Genomic DNA, 15,864 nt, shown 5'->3' on the forward strand with positions numbered 1-15,864 from the left:
AGAGTTTGTCAATTCTCTTTATTTCCTCTCTATTCATGTATTCATGAATTTGCCTTGTTGATCTTTCACTTGCCAATTTCCTCTCTTTTTTAAAGTCAAATTTTGATCAAATAAATCAGTAGTTTATTGATTTTGTTAGTCTTTTAGAAAACAATATTTGTAAAAATATTGTTTTCAGTTTTATTTCTGTGTTGAATTTCAAATTTTCTTCTTTTATGCTCACTTGGGGATTGTTGACTTGTTTTTCAGAGTGGGGTGGGGGGAATGGACTGTCAAGAAGTCCTCAGGGCAGGAGCCTGCTTGCTACACACCAGGTAAAGGGTGTGGTAAGTCACCTCCTCGAAGTGTCTGATGAGGTGTAATAGAGGGGTCCTCCCCTGAATCAGAGCATGCACAGGTATTATGAGACTGTTCCTGCCCTCTGATGGAAAGTCTTTCAGTTGACTGGGGAGGAGGTGAGTGAGTAGGCATACAAGGGATATGTAAATACCAAATTTCAGTCTCTTCCCTTGTCAAGACCCTTCCCCAGATGCCCGCAGAATGAGGACTCCTGCTTCACTTGCCACCAGAGAAGAGACTCATTCATGGATTTTACATGCATGCTCAGTACTGGCTGACTGGCCAGTTAAAAGGTTTTCCATCATCACACAATGAGTGAATAGCAAACAGTCACAAAATCCCAGCACATGCTCTGAAGTGAAAACAGGGCTCCTCCATTACGTGTCATCTGCATGTCCAAAAGTAGGCTCACCAAGCCCTGAAAGTGGGTTTGGCAGGAGGCAGGAACATGCCCTGGACCAATTATATCATGGGGTGATGTCTTAACTTGCTCCTGAATTGGATTTAACTGAGGCAGAGTTGCACAAAGTTGTCAGCCTCACCCTCTCTTCCAGTCACTGATATCCAATGGCAAGACAAAAGTAGGGACGACGTCATGATGGCCCAGGATGCAGTGGATGACCTTGGCATCATCAGTATCTGTCCAAACTCTAAGGGCTCCACAGTACCTGCTTCAGCCACCTTCATGGCCATTGGAACAAATGGGAGAAGTCTTCACATGGTTGAGGTAGACAACCCCCTAACTCACCAACCAGTTTGAGGCCTGTCGGTTACTCTCAACCTGGTGCAACCCATCTGCAGAGGCAGTTTTACTGGGGTGTGGCCACTGCACCTGCTACAGCTTCTTAGAGCTACAGGTGAGAATTGGGTGACAGGTGGACACCAAAGGTGAATGAGCAGCCTTAAAAAGGACTCACAAGCCCTTATGCTAGACATGCTAGTCCTCCCTGAGCATCCCATACATCCGGAAAGTCAAGCAAAAACCAAGGAGTGGAACTTATAGGAACGCAGATTTCATCTGAAAATATGAACAAAAGATGAACAAAAAGCTTTCTCACAATCAGCATTGTACCAAGGTGAAAAGTCCTGCCTCAAGAGTTTGTGATTTCATAATCACAATCTTCGAGTAGAGTTGGGATGATGATTTGTCCAGACTGTTGTAAAGGTAGTTCCGGGACTCTGAGGTCATTTTCAAGGCTAGGATTTTATGTTTCATCAAGTGCCAGAAGCTGTCAGCTAGCCATAAATCAGGTTGCATGCAGCGCCCAGTTGATGTGAAAAGCAAAAATATATGGCAATGACTGAAGTCCATGAAAATAAATCACGACTTTTATCATTTCCTGATGTTTTATGATAAAATTTTTTATCTACACCTGGGTTTTTATTCAGGACAAATTCTATAAAATGCATCCAAAAGCAAAATGGAGAAAATAGAGTAAGAAATGAATCTCTTACCAGTATTTTACTAAATGTTTTAGTAAATGAAAATACATGCAACTCAGTATAACATTTAAAAAAGCATTGTTTGCATCAGTTAGATTATCTGCCACAACAAAGTAGGGGGACAGTGAGGTGGCGCAGTGGATAGAGCACCGACCTTGAAGTCAGGAGGAACTGAGTTCAAATCCTGCCTCAGACCAAACACTCACTATACACATTAGCTGTGTGATCCTGGTCAAGTCACTCAACCCCAATTGCCAAAAAAGACTGAAAACACAATGAAGTAGGAAATCAACCTGGAGGCATCACAGAGCTACATTTTGATGTGATTTTGTTACTGTACAACAGACAAAAGGAATATTAGGCCTGTAATTTATCCATTCTTATCTAATCATTGAAATAATCTGCATTGAATATTTCCCAACAAAGCCACTCTGATTGCATGTTTAATCCATGCAGAGCTTTCCTAAGGTACAATGAATGCAGGCAATTGCATAGGGCCCTTCCCTAACCCTGGCAGGGTCTGAAACAGCAAAAACAAAGGTTGTTCAACTAGCTGGAGCCCATAATACTGACCACTCCCACTCACTCCCCCACTCATTTTCTTTTTTCTTTTTGAGATTTCATTGTTGTTACTCAGTCGTGTCCGACTCTTTGTGACCCCTTTTTGAGGTTTTCTTGGCAAAGATACTGGAGTGGTTTGACATTTCCTTCTCCAGTTCATTTTACAGATGAGGAAGGAGCTGAGGCAAACAAGGCTAAGTGACTTGCCCAGGGCCACACAGAGAGTAAGTATCTGAGGCCAGATTTGAAACTGAGATTTTCTTCCTGACTCCAGGCCTGGTGCTCTATCCACTATGCCACCTAGCTGCCCATGAGATTAGGTATTCGTATTTTGTTCAGGTTAGACATTCAGCCCCCATTCATGGGTTTGGTCCCATTACTGGTCAGGAAATTCTAACCTACTATGTTCCTAATATGGACCGCTGCACCCTTCCTTAGGCAGCCTAATTCCCTGCCTCCACTCACCCCACCCCCCCAGGCTTAGTTCACCCAATGGGCTTTATCCTTAGTGCATCTCAGAACTCCAGAGCTCAAGCAATGTTAGCTTCCCCAGGAGCAGAGATTACTGTATAGGCATGAACCACCCTACCCAGCCCAATCCCCTAATCATTAAGGCAAAGGATCAGGATGCCCTTCCTTCTAAGTCACAAATATACACAGACTAAGGTGGTATTTTTCCACTTTGAAGATAGTCTCTGACAGTCCTGATTTAGGAATGACAGCATTTCAGAAGGAAAAGGGACTTCACAAGTCATCAGGTTCAAACCACATCAAAATGGGAAACACCTTTGGAACATGTCAGACAAGTTGTGATTCACTCTCAGTTTAAAGATCTCCAGTGAAAGGAAATTCACTCTTTCAAGACAGTCCATTTTATTTCTAGGTAATCAAAATGCTAGGAAGTTTGTTGTTTTGTTTTTTGGTTTTTTGGTTTTTTTGCATTAGCCTAGTTTGGTCTCAGGAGTCAAACAAAACAAGTCTAATTCTCCATAGTATTTCTTTATTTGAAGACAATTTGAAAATAGTTGTAATGTTTCCCCTAGTCTTTTCTTGTTAAGGCTAAGTGTACTCTACTTTCTTCAACTAATCCTTTCACACAATGGACTCAACTTGACCTTATCATCATGGTGACACTCCTTTAGATGGTCTTCAAGTTTTCAATGACCTTCCTAAAATGTGGTGAAATACTTCATAGGTGCTCTGACTAATGCAAAATACAACAGGACTATCACATTCTGTATGCTGAACACTCTATTAATGCAACCCAAGATCACGTTTGCTTTTTTGGCTGAGGTTTGCCATGATGAGACCAAATCTTGAGCATTGTATAAAGTTCTGAATGCCATATTTCAAGAAAGACATTGATAAAATGAAACACATTTAAGACCAAGTGACCACAATAGTGGAGGGTGGGAGGGAGAGGAATTTAAAATTATTACATGTAGTGACTAACTAGGAAAAATAAAATATTTTTTGGCTTGGAGAAGAAAAAAATATAAGAAGAGTCATGACAGCTTTCTTCAAATATCTTAAGAGCTATCCTCCAGAAGAGGGAATAGACTTTTATTACCTGGCCCCAGAATGGGTTACAGAGAATCAATGGCACAGAATATAAGCTATTCCAAAATCAAAATTTTCTGCTATTCTATTTCTGAATGGATTGCCTTAGGAAATTCTGAGTTTCCCATTCCCAGAGGGCGTCAAGTGGAGACCAGATTTATGAAAGGGATTCCACCTCAGAAGCCACTTGGACTAGAGCTCCTTTATTATTCTGAAATTCAGAGCCTACCATTCCCCACTGTTGACTAAATCAAGCAACTAAGCATTTAATAACAGAGGTTGGAGATTTAATTAGCCTCACCCTGTAACAACTCCTTCACTTTTAGCCTAGGAACAATCTAATGGCCCTCAAGTCCATATGGCACCTTTCTTCTTCTGTTTTATGGTATTTATATCAGACAAAAAGTTATTTGTACAATCAATTTTGTGCAACCTTGAATAATTTTGATTGTATAAATATCTCAGAGTTACTCAGGTAGGTAAATCTTTAACATCCAGACAGAGGTTTGGCTCTCCATTCCATTTTAAAGTTTTTTGTAGGAGCAGTGAGGTGGTACAGTGGATAGAGTACCCAGCCTGGAGTTAGGATAGACTTGAGTTCACATCTGACCTCAGACAGTTGACACTTACCAGCTGTGTGACCCTGGGCAAGTCACTTAACTCAATTGCCTCACAAAAATAAATAAAAAAAATTTTAAAATAAAGTTGTGGGGTTTTTTTTTAATCTCTAGCTAACCCTTGATCTCTTTATGTTTCAGGCAAAATCGGGATATAGGAAACATTTAGGTAAAAAAAACTAGAGTATATTAGAGTGTCTGTTACTAAATATGCATGGGGAGGGAACGTTAGGAGAAGAATAAACATTTTGAGATAATTTTCTCCATCCTTCCTCTCTCTTCCTCAGAACCCCAATGTATTCTTCTTTCCCTCTTTCTATTCTTCTTTGAAGATCATTAAAACATAATAGAATCATTCCCAGGACTTCCAATTAGTCTTCCTCTGAACCCCTAGGGCAGCAAGGTGGCGCAATAGAGTGCCAGGCATGGAGTCAGGAAAAATTGAGTTCAAATGTGACCTCAGATACTTATTAACTGTGTGACCCTGAGCATGTCACTTAACCCTGTTTGCCTCAGTTTCCTCATCTGTAAAAGAAGCTGGAGAAGGAAATGGCAAACCACTCCAGTGTCTCTGCCAAGAAAACCCTGACAAACACAACTGAAATGACTGACAGCAGCAATAGTTGTCCAGCTGTCCCTTTCCCATTCTCCACTTGTGAGACTGATCCTTTTAATACAAGTGTAATACAAGACTCTACATTTATCCCTATTAAAATTTGCCTCATCATTCCAGCCTACATAACAATGTTTGGAGAATGAAGGGAAAGAAAGAGCACTATATAATTTGCCCAATGGTAGCCCTTCCTAAGCAACCCAAATCAACTTAATATCACTCCATACATGGTATGATTATAAAAACAATGAGCATGCCTTCAGCTAGCAATGCAAATGAATTGATCTTATCATTTTATAATCATGCCTTGGATATGTTGTTCACATTGAAAGATGATTCCAATGTTGATGATTTCTGGATTTTTTCCCAAGTATGACTGAAAAGATCAATTTGTGGCCAATAATTCCTTCCACTCTGTAAAAACTCTTTTGTGGGCTACCAGCAGAGATTAAAATACCCAAAGGCAGTGACACTATTTCCTTGCAAAGCCCCTGCAGGGATTATTAATACAGTCTTCAAACTAGACATTCAGTAAATATTGTTGACTGCTAGTTGCAGAACAAATAACTGCTTCTGATATTTGTAGAATCCAGCCCTGTTAGTGACTGCCCCTCAGACACATAGTCCAACCAATGCCTTTGTCACGAAAGATTTACTCAGTTTTAATCACTTAAAGCCCAGTTGTTAATTTTACCTTTATAGGTTTTTGTCTTTATGTTATATTTTCCACCCCACCCCTTCAGACTGATCTCGCTTTGTTAACAAAGAAAACCAATTAAGAAAAATCATGGAATACAGAGATATGTGTTGATGTACGTAATATTCTGTGTTAGTCATCTTTTTACCATGACAGATAATGTGACATCTCTTCTCTAATGCCTTCATTGGTTTTTCCCATTATTTAGTTCGCCTTACTTCTAATGGTCTTTTCATTTATGTTTTCTTAGCTGTTGTTTACATTTTTATCACTCTGCATTAGTCCATACAAATCTTCCCACATTTCTCTCAATTCCTTATATTCATCATTTCTTACTGCACAATATACCATTACATTCATATTCCTTAAATTCAATAAATGTTTGTTAAGTGCCTACTATGTAGGAATTGATTTGGAATTGATTACATGGCATGGTAGACACTGGCACAGAATCACCCAGCATGGCGTACCCTCATCCAAGAAGGTACTGTGCGCTCTATGAGCAAAGCAGAATTGAAGTAGCTCAAAAGAAATTTGAGAGGTGCAAATTTAGAGAATCCATCCCAAATGTTCTCATGGACTATTTGTGTCTAACCTTTGGTAGAGGCTTCCAAGCTCATTCTGGTCTGATGAGCCACAGTCAGACACATTATAACTTGAATCTAACATAAAGATGTCACTTTGGTCCATTGCAAGAACAAAGCATACCAACAAATTATGTGGCAGGCCCTGTGCTAAATGCTGGAGATACAAAAAGAGGCAAAAGCAGTTCTCGCCCTCAAAGAGCTTACAATCTAATGGGGAGAGACAACATGCAAACAAATGTATACCAAACAGGCTACACATGGGATAAATAGGAGATAATTCACAGGGCAGGCACTGAATTAAAAGGGGTAAGGGAAGCTTTTCTGTAGGAGGGAAGATTTTAGCTGGAACTTAAAGGAAATCAGGAAGGTGAGTGGTCAGAGTGGACAAGGGAGAGTATGCTAAGTATGGGGGACAGCCAGAGAGAATGCCTAGAGCAACACCTAGAGTGTGTTGCTCATGAACAGCCAGGAGGCCAGTGTCAATAGAGCAAAGAGTAAGGGGAGTTAGTTTAAGAAGACTGTGAAGATAGAAGGGGGCTAAGTTATGAATGGCTTTGAATGACAAACAGAGCACTTTGTATTTGCTCCTAGAGGCAACAGGGAGTCCCTGGAGTTTATTGAGCAGCGGAGGGGGGGGGGGGGGTGACATGTTCAGTACCATTTTGCTTCCAGTTCTTTGTTATCACCAAGAGTACTCCTATAAAGATTTTTTATATAGAGAGAGACCTGTATTTCTGTCTTTGACCTCATTAAAGTATATGCCCATTAGTGAGATTTCTGGGTTGAAGAGAATGGACAGTCTGGTCACTTTTCTTGTATTATCCAAACAGAACTTCAAAATGGCTGAACCATTTTGCATTCCCACCAACAGTGCATTATTGTGCCCTCCAGCACTGACTGATCCCATCTTTTTTAATCTTCAATAATTTGCCTGTCTTGAGATGAAATCTCAGAACTGTTTTAATTTGCGTTTCTCTATGCTGAATAGAGCTTAAAGTCATTATTCCCCAGCCATCTACAACAATACCAGCTCATTTGAAATCTACATCAGGGTTTCCTTAAAAAAATATTTCTTCTGACCACCCTGTTTGAATTTGCCCCGATTTCAACTCATCACACAGCAACTGCTTCAGACATTCATCCATTCCACATGTCTGGATCCGAAAAACTGCTGAAGACAGACCACATCACTACCCAGAGACTGGCTTTCTTCCAGGTCTTCATTATTAGCGTTCTCTCCAACTCTGCTAAGGGCCACTTGTATGTGATGCTGATAATACTCTTTAAAAAGCTTCACGTGTCATTCATGGCATTTCTGAGTCCACAGTCATAGAGAAGTTTGGATTCCAGCACGGCTTTCTAAGTCTTTAAATCTGATCTGGAGCTTGGCATCACATATGCCCCACTGTCTCCTTGAAAACACTTTAGGTTTCTTCATTCAATCCTTGATTTGTTTGTTAATTGGCACCCTGGTGGTAGCAGGATTCCAAGCTGGAATATTTCATAATACAGCCTGAACATTTTTTATAATCTAAGTTCCACCAGACTTCCTAGCGCTGTTTCTCCTTTCATTGCCTCCCTATCACCCTTTTCTCCAGGGCTACTTCTAGAGTCTCCCATCATTAAAAGGGTACTTAACTTATCTGTCTAAAATTGGAAACTCCTGTCTGCCTCTAGGTCTTCTATACACATTGTGTTCAAAGAGTCTTTCTTCCTCTGTACTTAGTCTACCTAACTTTTGGAAATGCTCAGGCCCTACTTAATAAATCAGAGCTTTATTGCACTAAATTGTACCTAGGAACTAGACTGTCTAACTTAGAAATAGGAAATCATTTTTGCATTTGGAGCATATCTGGTTCAATAAATGCATTATTCATGTTCATAATTAATTCAAAACTAATGCACAGTATAGTATGGTATGTAAAGAATTATCAGTTTTTAACTGATAAATGATTTACCATTACCTACATAGAGAATGCTTCTGTCTGCACCCCATCAAAGATGTTTGGAATATATTAACAGTTTTTTGCTCGTGAAGATTGTATTAGTTGAATAAATTTATTCACATTTGTAAAACATACATATTTATAATGATTTCTATTTTTAGAAAATGAAATCTGTAGTTTTTCCATTTTGAAAGTCTCAAGTACAGAGAATTTCAGTTTCTACCCCATGAAATGCATTTGACCCAGAAAAGCAGAGAGATTTGATAACATGCTCTGTTATCACATTTTCCATCACTGGAGTGTCCCAGTCTTTTAGGAAAATTAACCCCTCTTAAGCCACAGCAACCACTTGTTAGCTATAGAAATATTCATGCTATGTGTCTCTCAGTGGAGTTCCATTACAGCTATGAAAGGATCGTTTGGTTTTCATATTGACATAAATACTGTCGAAAGTGCTGATAGAGATCTTGATGCTTGTTCTCTGTGTGAGCTTGGACAAATCATTTCCCTTCCTGCCCCCTCCCCTTTCTTTTGGAGAGCTGGTTGTTAAACATTTATCAGCACACTCCTTGGCATGAACCTATACAGACCATAGTGAGCCCATGGAAAGGAAGAGTACACCAAGGGTTTAAGCAAGCAGGGAAGAAGGGAAAGATAGGTGTGCCCACATCAAATAGGGGCACCCATTTCTTGGTGGGCCCTCTTAGAAAATGGAGCAGAAGATAGGGTCAGCAATGCACAGCTGCTAGGCATATAGCTACAGTATTGCTATGCCGAGGCTAACAAGATCTAAGGGTCTCTTGAAGTTCCTTAGAAATTACATTTGCCTAAAGAGGTCATGAAATCCAGATAAATGATTCTCTATAGCAAGTAGAAAGAGACCAAAGGTCAGGGAGGAGATTCCTTCCCTGCATATTTCTGTTGTGCCTTTCTGTGGTGCTAGCAGGAGAAAATCAAGTGATTAATCCTCATATCTTTGTGGGCCACATAATAAACAGATAAAAAAGTAAGACTCTTATAAAGAGTCTAAATGGTTAAAAAAAAAAGAGGAAAGAAAGAGAAAGAAAGAAAAATCTCTTTTACATTTGTGAATCTAAGCTAGTGTTGGTCTAAAAAAATGAAATTCGTTAAGGAGAATTGCACATTCATTTCTGTTACCAGCTGTTAAGCATTTGTTCAATCTGGGTTATTTGTTTTCATCACTGACACCTACCAGGAAGAGATATGTTCAAACTAGGCAGTGGATAGTGCACAGAGGCTCTGGGCCCGGGGTTAGGAAGCCCGGAGTCCATATCCTGCCTCAGAGGTTCACTAGCTGAGTGGCCCTGGGCAAGTCATTTAATGTGTCTGCCTCAGTTTCCTCATGTGTAAAATGAGAGTGATCACAGCCCCTACCTTACAGAGTTGTTGAAAGAATCCAAGATAATATTTGTAAAATGCTTTGCAAATTTTAAAGTGTTAAAGTGTTAAATTTTAAAGTATAAATGCTAGCTGTCTCCTAAATAATTATCTAGTCCCCCCCATTATTGTCCCATAACAATGTCATGAAGGCATAAAGGCTTACTTAGAGAATATTAGAACTGGAAGTTAACACATGGTTATATGCATCAGGGTGAAACAGTGGGCAAAGAAGTGGATTTGGAGGCAGGAGACAGACCCAGGTTGGAAGCCCACCTCTGCTCCTTACCACCCACTTCTGTGACCTTGTACAAATCACTTGGTCTCCCAATGCCTCCATTCCTCATTTGTAAAATGAGATGGCTTTCAATGTCCCTTCCAGTTCCAAATATGTGGTCCCATGACTTTCACAATAAATAAACATGGCAATAATTAAAGAATTTGCTAACAGTTGATTCCTTTTATGGACACTAAGTAAAGTCTGATATAGGCATTATCCTCCCATCTCCTTATGTCCCACTGTCTCCTAATCCTGTGGGCACTGAATCCTCCTCAGGAAGACTTCTTGAGTTCAAATGTGGCCTCAGACTCTTACTAGCTGTGTGACCCTGGACAAGTCACTTAATCCTGTTGGCCTCAGTTTCCTCACCTGTAAAATGAGCTGGAGAAGGAAATGGCAAACCACTCCAGTATCTTTGCCAAGAAAACCCCAAATTGGGTCATGAAAAGTTGACACAACTAAAAACAACTGAACAACCAAAAAAGGAGAAAATATCAGAATTAGGAGGTGTTGGGAAAGGCTTCCTATAGAAGATAGGATTTTAGCTGGGACTTGAAGGATGCCAGGGAAGTCAGGAGGTAGAAATGAGGAGGAAGAGTATTCCAGGTATTGGGGGACAGCCAAAGAAAATTCCCAAAGCTTAGCAATGGAGCGTCTTGTTCGAGGAGCATCAAGGAGGCCAATGTCACTGGATCAAAGAGTACACTGTGGGGATTAAGGTGTAAGAAGGCTGGAAAGGAAGAGAGGGGCTAGGTTATAAAGGCTTTGAACACTAGAGCATTTTGTATTTAATCCTAGAGGCAACAGCGAGCCACTGGAGTTTACGGTGGAGGGTAGGAAAGGTAAGGGAGTGACATGATCAGATCCTCATTTTAGGAAAATCACTTTGACAGTTCAAAGAGTTTGGCCACAAAGGGTTACTTGCCTCGTGAAAGAGAGGCAATTGACTCAGAGTATAAATTGATAAATAATTGCTTGGGACATGGCCAATATGGGAATTTATTTTAATTGATTATGTTTGTAACGATAGTTTTGTTGTTCTTGCTTTCCCAATTGGAGGAGGAAGGAAGGCTATAGTGAAAGGGAAAAGCAGATCTTCATTTGAAAAAAAATAACAAGAATATAAAATAAAATTTAAAAAATAAAAAGGACCTTGGCTATTGACTCATACAGAATAAGATGGGTCTCAACACTCTAATTATGGAATTGCCACTCCATAAAAATGAAGCTTTTTAAAATCCCTGTCATGTTTTAACTTCTTTTTTCCAAAATATTTTCTAAAACCAGGCTGGTACCAGGGAGTTTTGATTTTTTTTTTGTATGTTTAATGAAAGTTCAGAGATATAAAGCAGTCATCTTGAGTTACTTCAGCATTCTGTCACTTCTGCAACTGTACATAGCCAGCCTGACCTAGAACAATCACCACTGATTGTAGTAGAAGAGATTGGTGAATTTTAATCCCTCTTCCCTTTTCTTCTCTCCTCCCATTTCCAAAGAGGCAAGTTTGAACCAGCTACTGCCAAAACCCCTGGCTGAAGCACATTCAAATAAACTAACCTCAATACCTTTGCTTTCCCATTCTTGTCCCTGACACAACCCTCTCACAACAGCAATTGCTGCATCCTCTCTTGTCCTCATCCTTGAAAGAAGACAGACAGCCCGACTCAATCCGGCTTTTCTTCATCTCTGACTTTCAGAGAATAAGATTCAACACCTGACAATATTCTCTTCCTGAAAGTTACACCCTGGCCTAGAAGGATGGCATATGTAGAATTATCTAAGAAAGTCTCTTCCTCTTCTGCCCAGGACTATGAATCAGAGTATAATTAATTAGAATTATAAACAGCTTGAGGGCAGAAACTATCCCTGCTCTAGCCTTTTCTTCAGCAATATTAATAACTCACAATTTTCTAGCACTTTATACTTTTGTTTCTTCAAAACAACCCTGTGAGTTATGTCATATAGGCACAATTATTCCTATTTCACAAAGAGGAAACTGAGGCCCCCCAAAATGGTAAGTGATTTACCCAATGTCACACAACTAGTAAGTGTAAAAGGTAGAATTTGAATGCTGGGAAGAAAAAATCAGTTAGATGGGGTGATGTCTAACATCCCTTCAAGCTATAATAATAACTCACATTTATAGTGCTTTACAAAGCATTTTCCTCAAATCAGCCTTCTGGGGTCAGTTGTGCAAATATTCTTCACAACTTCAAGACATCCAGCAACAATGTCCCACCACAAACCTAGACCACAACCCCTCCACAACTTAATAAATAGTCTTTCAGAGCTGCTGTGACTGAAAGATTATCATCCTGCCACTTACCTGTTGATAAGCCTCTTCATGTTTATCTAAATTGGTCCACAAACATCAATAAAGTAAGCATTTGGGGCTTCCTAAGACTTTGAAAGCTTAAACACCACTAACATAGCCTTGGGGCAAGCATGAAGTGTGCCCTTCATTGAGAAGGGAGAAGTGGGGTAGGGGGAAAAATTCACCCTAGCTCACCATTTAATAGCTTCCTATTTTAATCATTTTTGCTAACTAGGTTCTAAGGTTGTTACTATGCTGCTGAAAGATTTTAAATTTTATCTGGGCCCTCCAAATTTGGCTCCCTTAAGTAAAGCCCCAGTTAACCTATCCTAATTACAGATCTGACCAGCTTTACTTCCATACTAAAAGCAAGACTTTAGAATAAGTATATTTGTCCACAGTATAACACACTAGAAAGAGAACTGGATTTGTAATCAGAGGAGCTGACTTTGAATTCTGGCTCTACCATTTACTACCTGTGTGAACTTAGGCAAATCACTTAATCTTGAAAACTGGTTTTCTAACTACAGCCCTGGCACTCTACCCACTGCATCACCTAGATTCATCTTCCTGAGTTCAAATCCAACCTCAGACTTTGGGCAAGTCACTTAACCCCGTTTGCCTCAGTTTCCTCATCTGTCAAATGAAGTGGAAAAGGAAATGGCAAACCACTTCAATATCTCTGCCAAGAAAACCCCAGATGGGGTCACAAAGTTGGCCACGCAGAAAAAATAACTGAACAAAAGGCGTGGACTCTCTTATTATTAGATGAACTCTGAAGTCCTTTCCAGATCCAACTCTAGTGTCCTATAATCCTCTAACATTGAGAAATTAAGGCATTTGCCCCAAAGTCACCGAACTTACTGAGACTCAAACTCAGAACTATGGACTTCAAGTCTAGAATCCTCTCTTCATCAAACCTTGTGACATTCACCATTACTATCGACCTATGAACAAGGAGAAACAATATCCCTGACGAGAAGGAGGGAAGTCTGGAATTAAGCAGAAGAAGTTTATCTTGGTTGTCCTGACATCTCCCAGCATCAAATTGTACTTGGGACTTTCTCTAAAAATTCCCCTCAAAAGACACTTCTTTTCTTTGTTACCTCCTGTCCTCGGGCTTCAGAGATGGAAGGGAGTTTAAGGATTGTCTAGCCCAACACTCTACTTGTACAGAGAAGGAAAACTGAGGCCCACGGAGGTGAAAGCACCTGCCTTAGGTCATAGGTTTCTAAGCCACCAAGTCGGAACTCGAATCCAAGTCCTCTGACTTCAGATCCAGTACCCTTCTCCCTAAGGCCAGCTGCAAGAGCTCTCATGCCTTCCTTGCTCTCTGCCTTGGGCTGAGGATTTGTTCCCTCCTGCTCACAAGCGTAGTTGGGTTCCCTGAGCGCCCCGGGAGCTGACACTCACTGAGCTATCACCCTCTTCTCCCAAAAACCTCCAGTAGACTAAGTCCTGGAAGACCCGCCCTCCACCCTGGGCAACCTGCCACCGCCCGCGCGCCTCCCCCCCCTCCCCCCCGCAGCCTTACCTGGATAGTGTGGCCCGTGGTGGAGGCGATGGGGCCCCCCACCAGCTTGCAGTAGAGCTCGGGCCGGGGCCTCGCGCCCTCGGGCTCTTCCCCGCAGGTGGCAGTTGCCGAGATCCTAGCCGCCTCGGCCAGATTGAAATAGGGGGGGTGAAGGCTGAAGCCGGCGTCCGGGTCGGGAGAAACGGCGGCTGCGGAAAGGGGGGACAGCAGGAGGAGTAAAAGCCGCGGGAGCCACCGGGGCGCAGAAGCAGCTGCTGGGCTCCCTTTCCGTACCCTGGCCATCCTGTCCCGGGGCCCGGGAGGGAGTGTCAGCCCCGCTCTGCCTTGTCCACCCGACCTTCCAGCTGTCTCTGAGCCTGGCTCGGTGGCCTCAGCAGCAGCAGCCTGAAAAGCAGCAGCAGCAGCGGACAGAAAGCTCTGCCTTGGTCTGCTTTTGTTTTTTGGAGATTGTCCCAGAAAGAAGTGAACACCCCCCCCTCCCCGCGGTGGGAGGCGGCTTGTAGCGCCTCCCCAGCGGAGCGCGCGGAGCAGATCCAGGCAGAAGGAAGGAAGAGAGGGAGAAAAGGAGGGCAGTGGAACTTGATTCGTTGCGGTGAAAACCTGTAGCAGGAGAGTCAGGTCACCCAATTGTCGATGAAAGGAGAGGCTGTGGTTGCCTTTGGCATTTTTAAGTGAATGGATGAGGGCACCGACCCAGCAGAAGTTTCTGAACAAAGGGAGTCTCCTCGTGTTCATTTCCAGTGTTAATTTTTTTCTACCTGGGGGAGAGAAAAACCTCGGGGTAGCAAGTGGGTGTTAATATTTTTCCTTGCCCGAAGCGTTGAGTGCCGTGATGCCTGCCCCTTCTAATTTTAGAACCTCTTTTTGCCTAAGGGGGTGAAATGTTATCCCTTGTTTCCAGTATTTTATGTTCTCGGTCACCCAAACAAAAATCAGGATCTCAGTCTCTAGACCCTGGGTAAGAATGAATCAGGAGGCTTAAATCAGAGAAAGAAATTTATAGACCAATTTCCCTAATGAACACTAATGCCAAAAATTTAAATAAAATATTAACAAAGAGATTACAGCAATTTATCACGAGGATATTACACTTTGACCAGGTGAGATTTATACCAGGAATAGAGGGCTGGTTCAATATTAGGAAAACTATCAGCATAATTGGCCATATCAATAACAAAACTAACAGAAATCATATGATTATCTCAATAGATAAAGAAAAAGGCTTTTGACAAAATGAAACACCTCTTCCTATTTAAAAAGAAACACTAGAGAGTATAGCAATAAATAGAGTTTTCGTTAAAATGGTAAGTAGTATCTAAAACCATCAGGAAGAATTATATGTAATGAGAATAAGTTAGAAGTTTTCCCAATAAGATCAGGGGTGAAACAAGGATGCCCATTATCACCACTTTTATTCAATAGAAATGTTACTTTTAGCAATGAGAGAAGGAAAAGAAATTGAAGGGATTAGAGTAGGCAATGAGGAAACAAAACTATCACTCTTTGCGGTTGAGATGATGATATACTTAGAGAATCCTAGAGAATCAACTAAAAAACTACCTGAAATAATAACTTTAGCAAAGTTGAAGGATATAAAATAAACCCACATAAATCATCAGCATTGCTATATATTACCAACAAAGCCCAGTGGCAAGAGATAGAAAGAGAAATTCCATTTAAAATAACTGCAGACAATATAAAATATTTGGGAGTCTGCCTGCCAAAACTAAACCAGGAACTATATGAACACAATTACAAAACAATTTTCACACAAATGAAGTCAGATCTAAATAATCAGAAGAATATCAACTGCTAATATAACCTAGCTAATATAACAAAAATTACAATTATACCTAAATTAATTTGCTTATTCAATGCCATACCAGTCAAACTACCAAAAAATTATTTTATAGAGCTAGAAAAAATAATAAAATTCATCTGGAAAAACAAAAGGTCAAGAATATCAAGGGAATTA

General features: G+C 40.8%; 1 protein-coding gene across 2 annotated transcripts in view; it reads right to left on the reverse strand.

Annotated features, from left to right (window-relative positions):
* Window positions 1–14,408, reverse strand: part of LAMA3 (laminin subunit alpha 3) — a 319,129-nt gene extending 304,721 nt beyond the window's left edge. For both annotated transcript variants that reach the window (XM_078153463.1, XM_020968691.2), the window contains exon 1: window positions 13,890–14,408. In XM_078153463.1, the coding sequence (XP_078009589.1) occupies window positions 13,890–14,171 (282 nt within the window). In that variant the 5' untranslated portion in view covers window positions 14,172–14,408. The remainder of the gene's footprint in view (window positions 1–13,889) is intronic.
* Between the last annotated feature and the right edge of the window lie 1,456 nt (window positions 14,409–15,864).

This window comes from Phascolarctos cinereus, unplaced genomic scaffold (assembly GCF_003287225.1).
Source record: "Phascolarctos cinereus isolate Bilbo 61053 unplaced genomic scaffold, phaCin_HiC Scaffold_4;HRSCAF=312, whole genome shotgun sequence".
NCBI lineage: Eukaryota > Metazoa > Chordata > Mammalia > Diprotodontia > Phascolarctidae > Phascolarctos > Phascolarctos cinereus.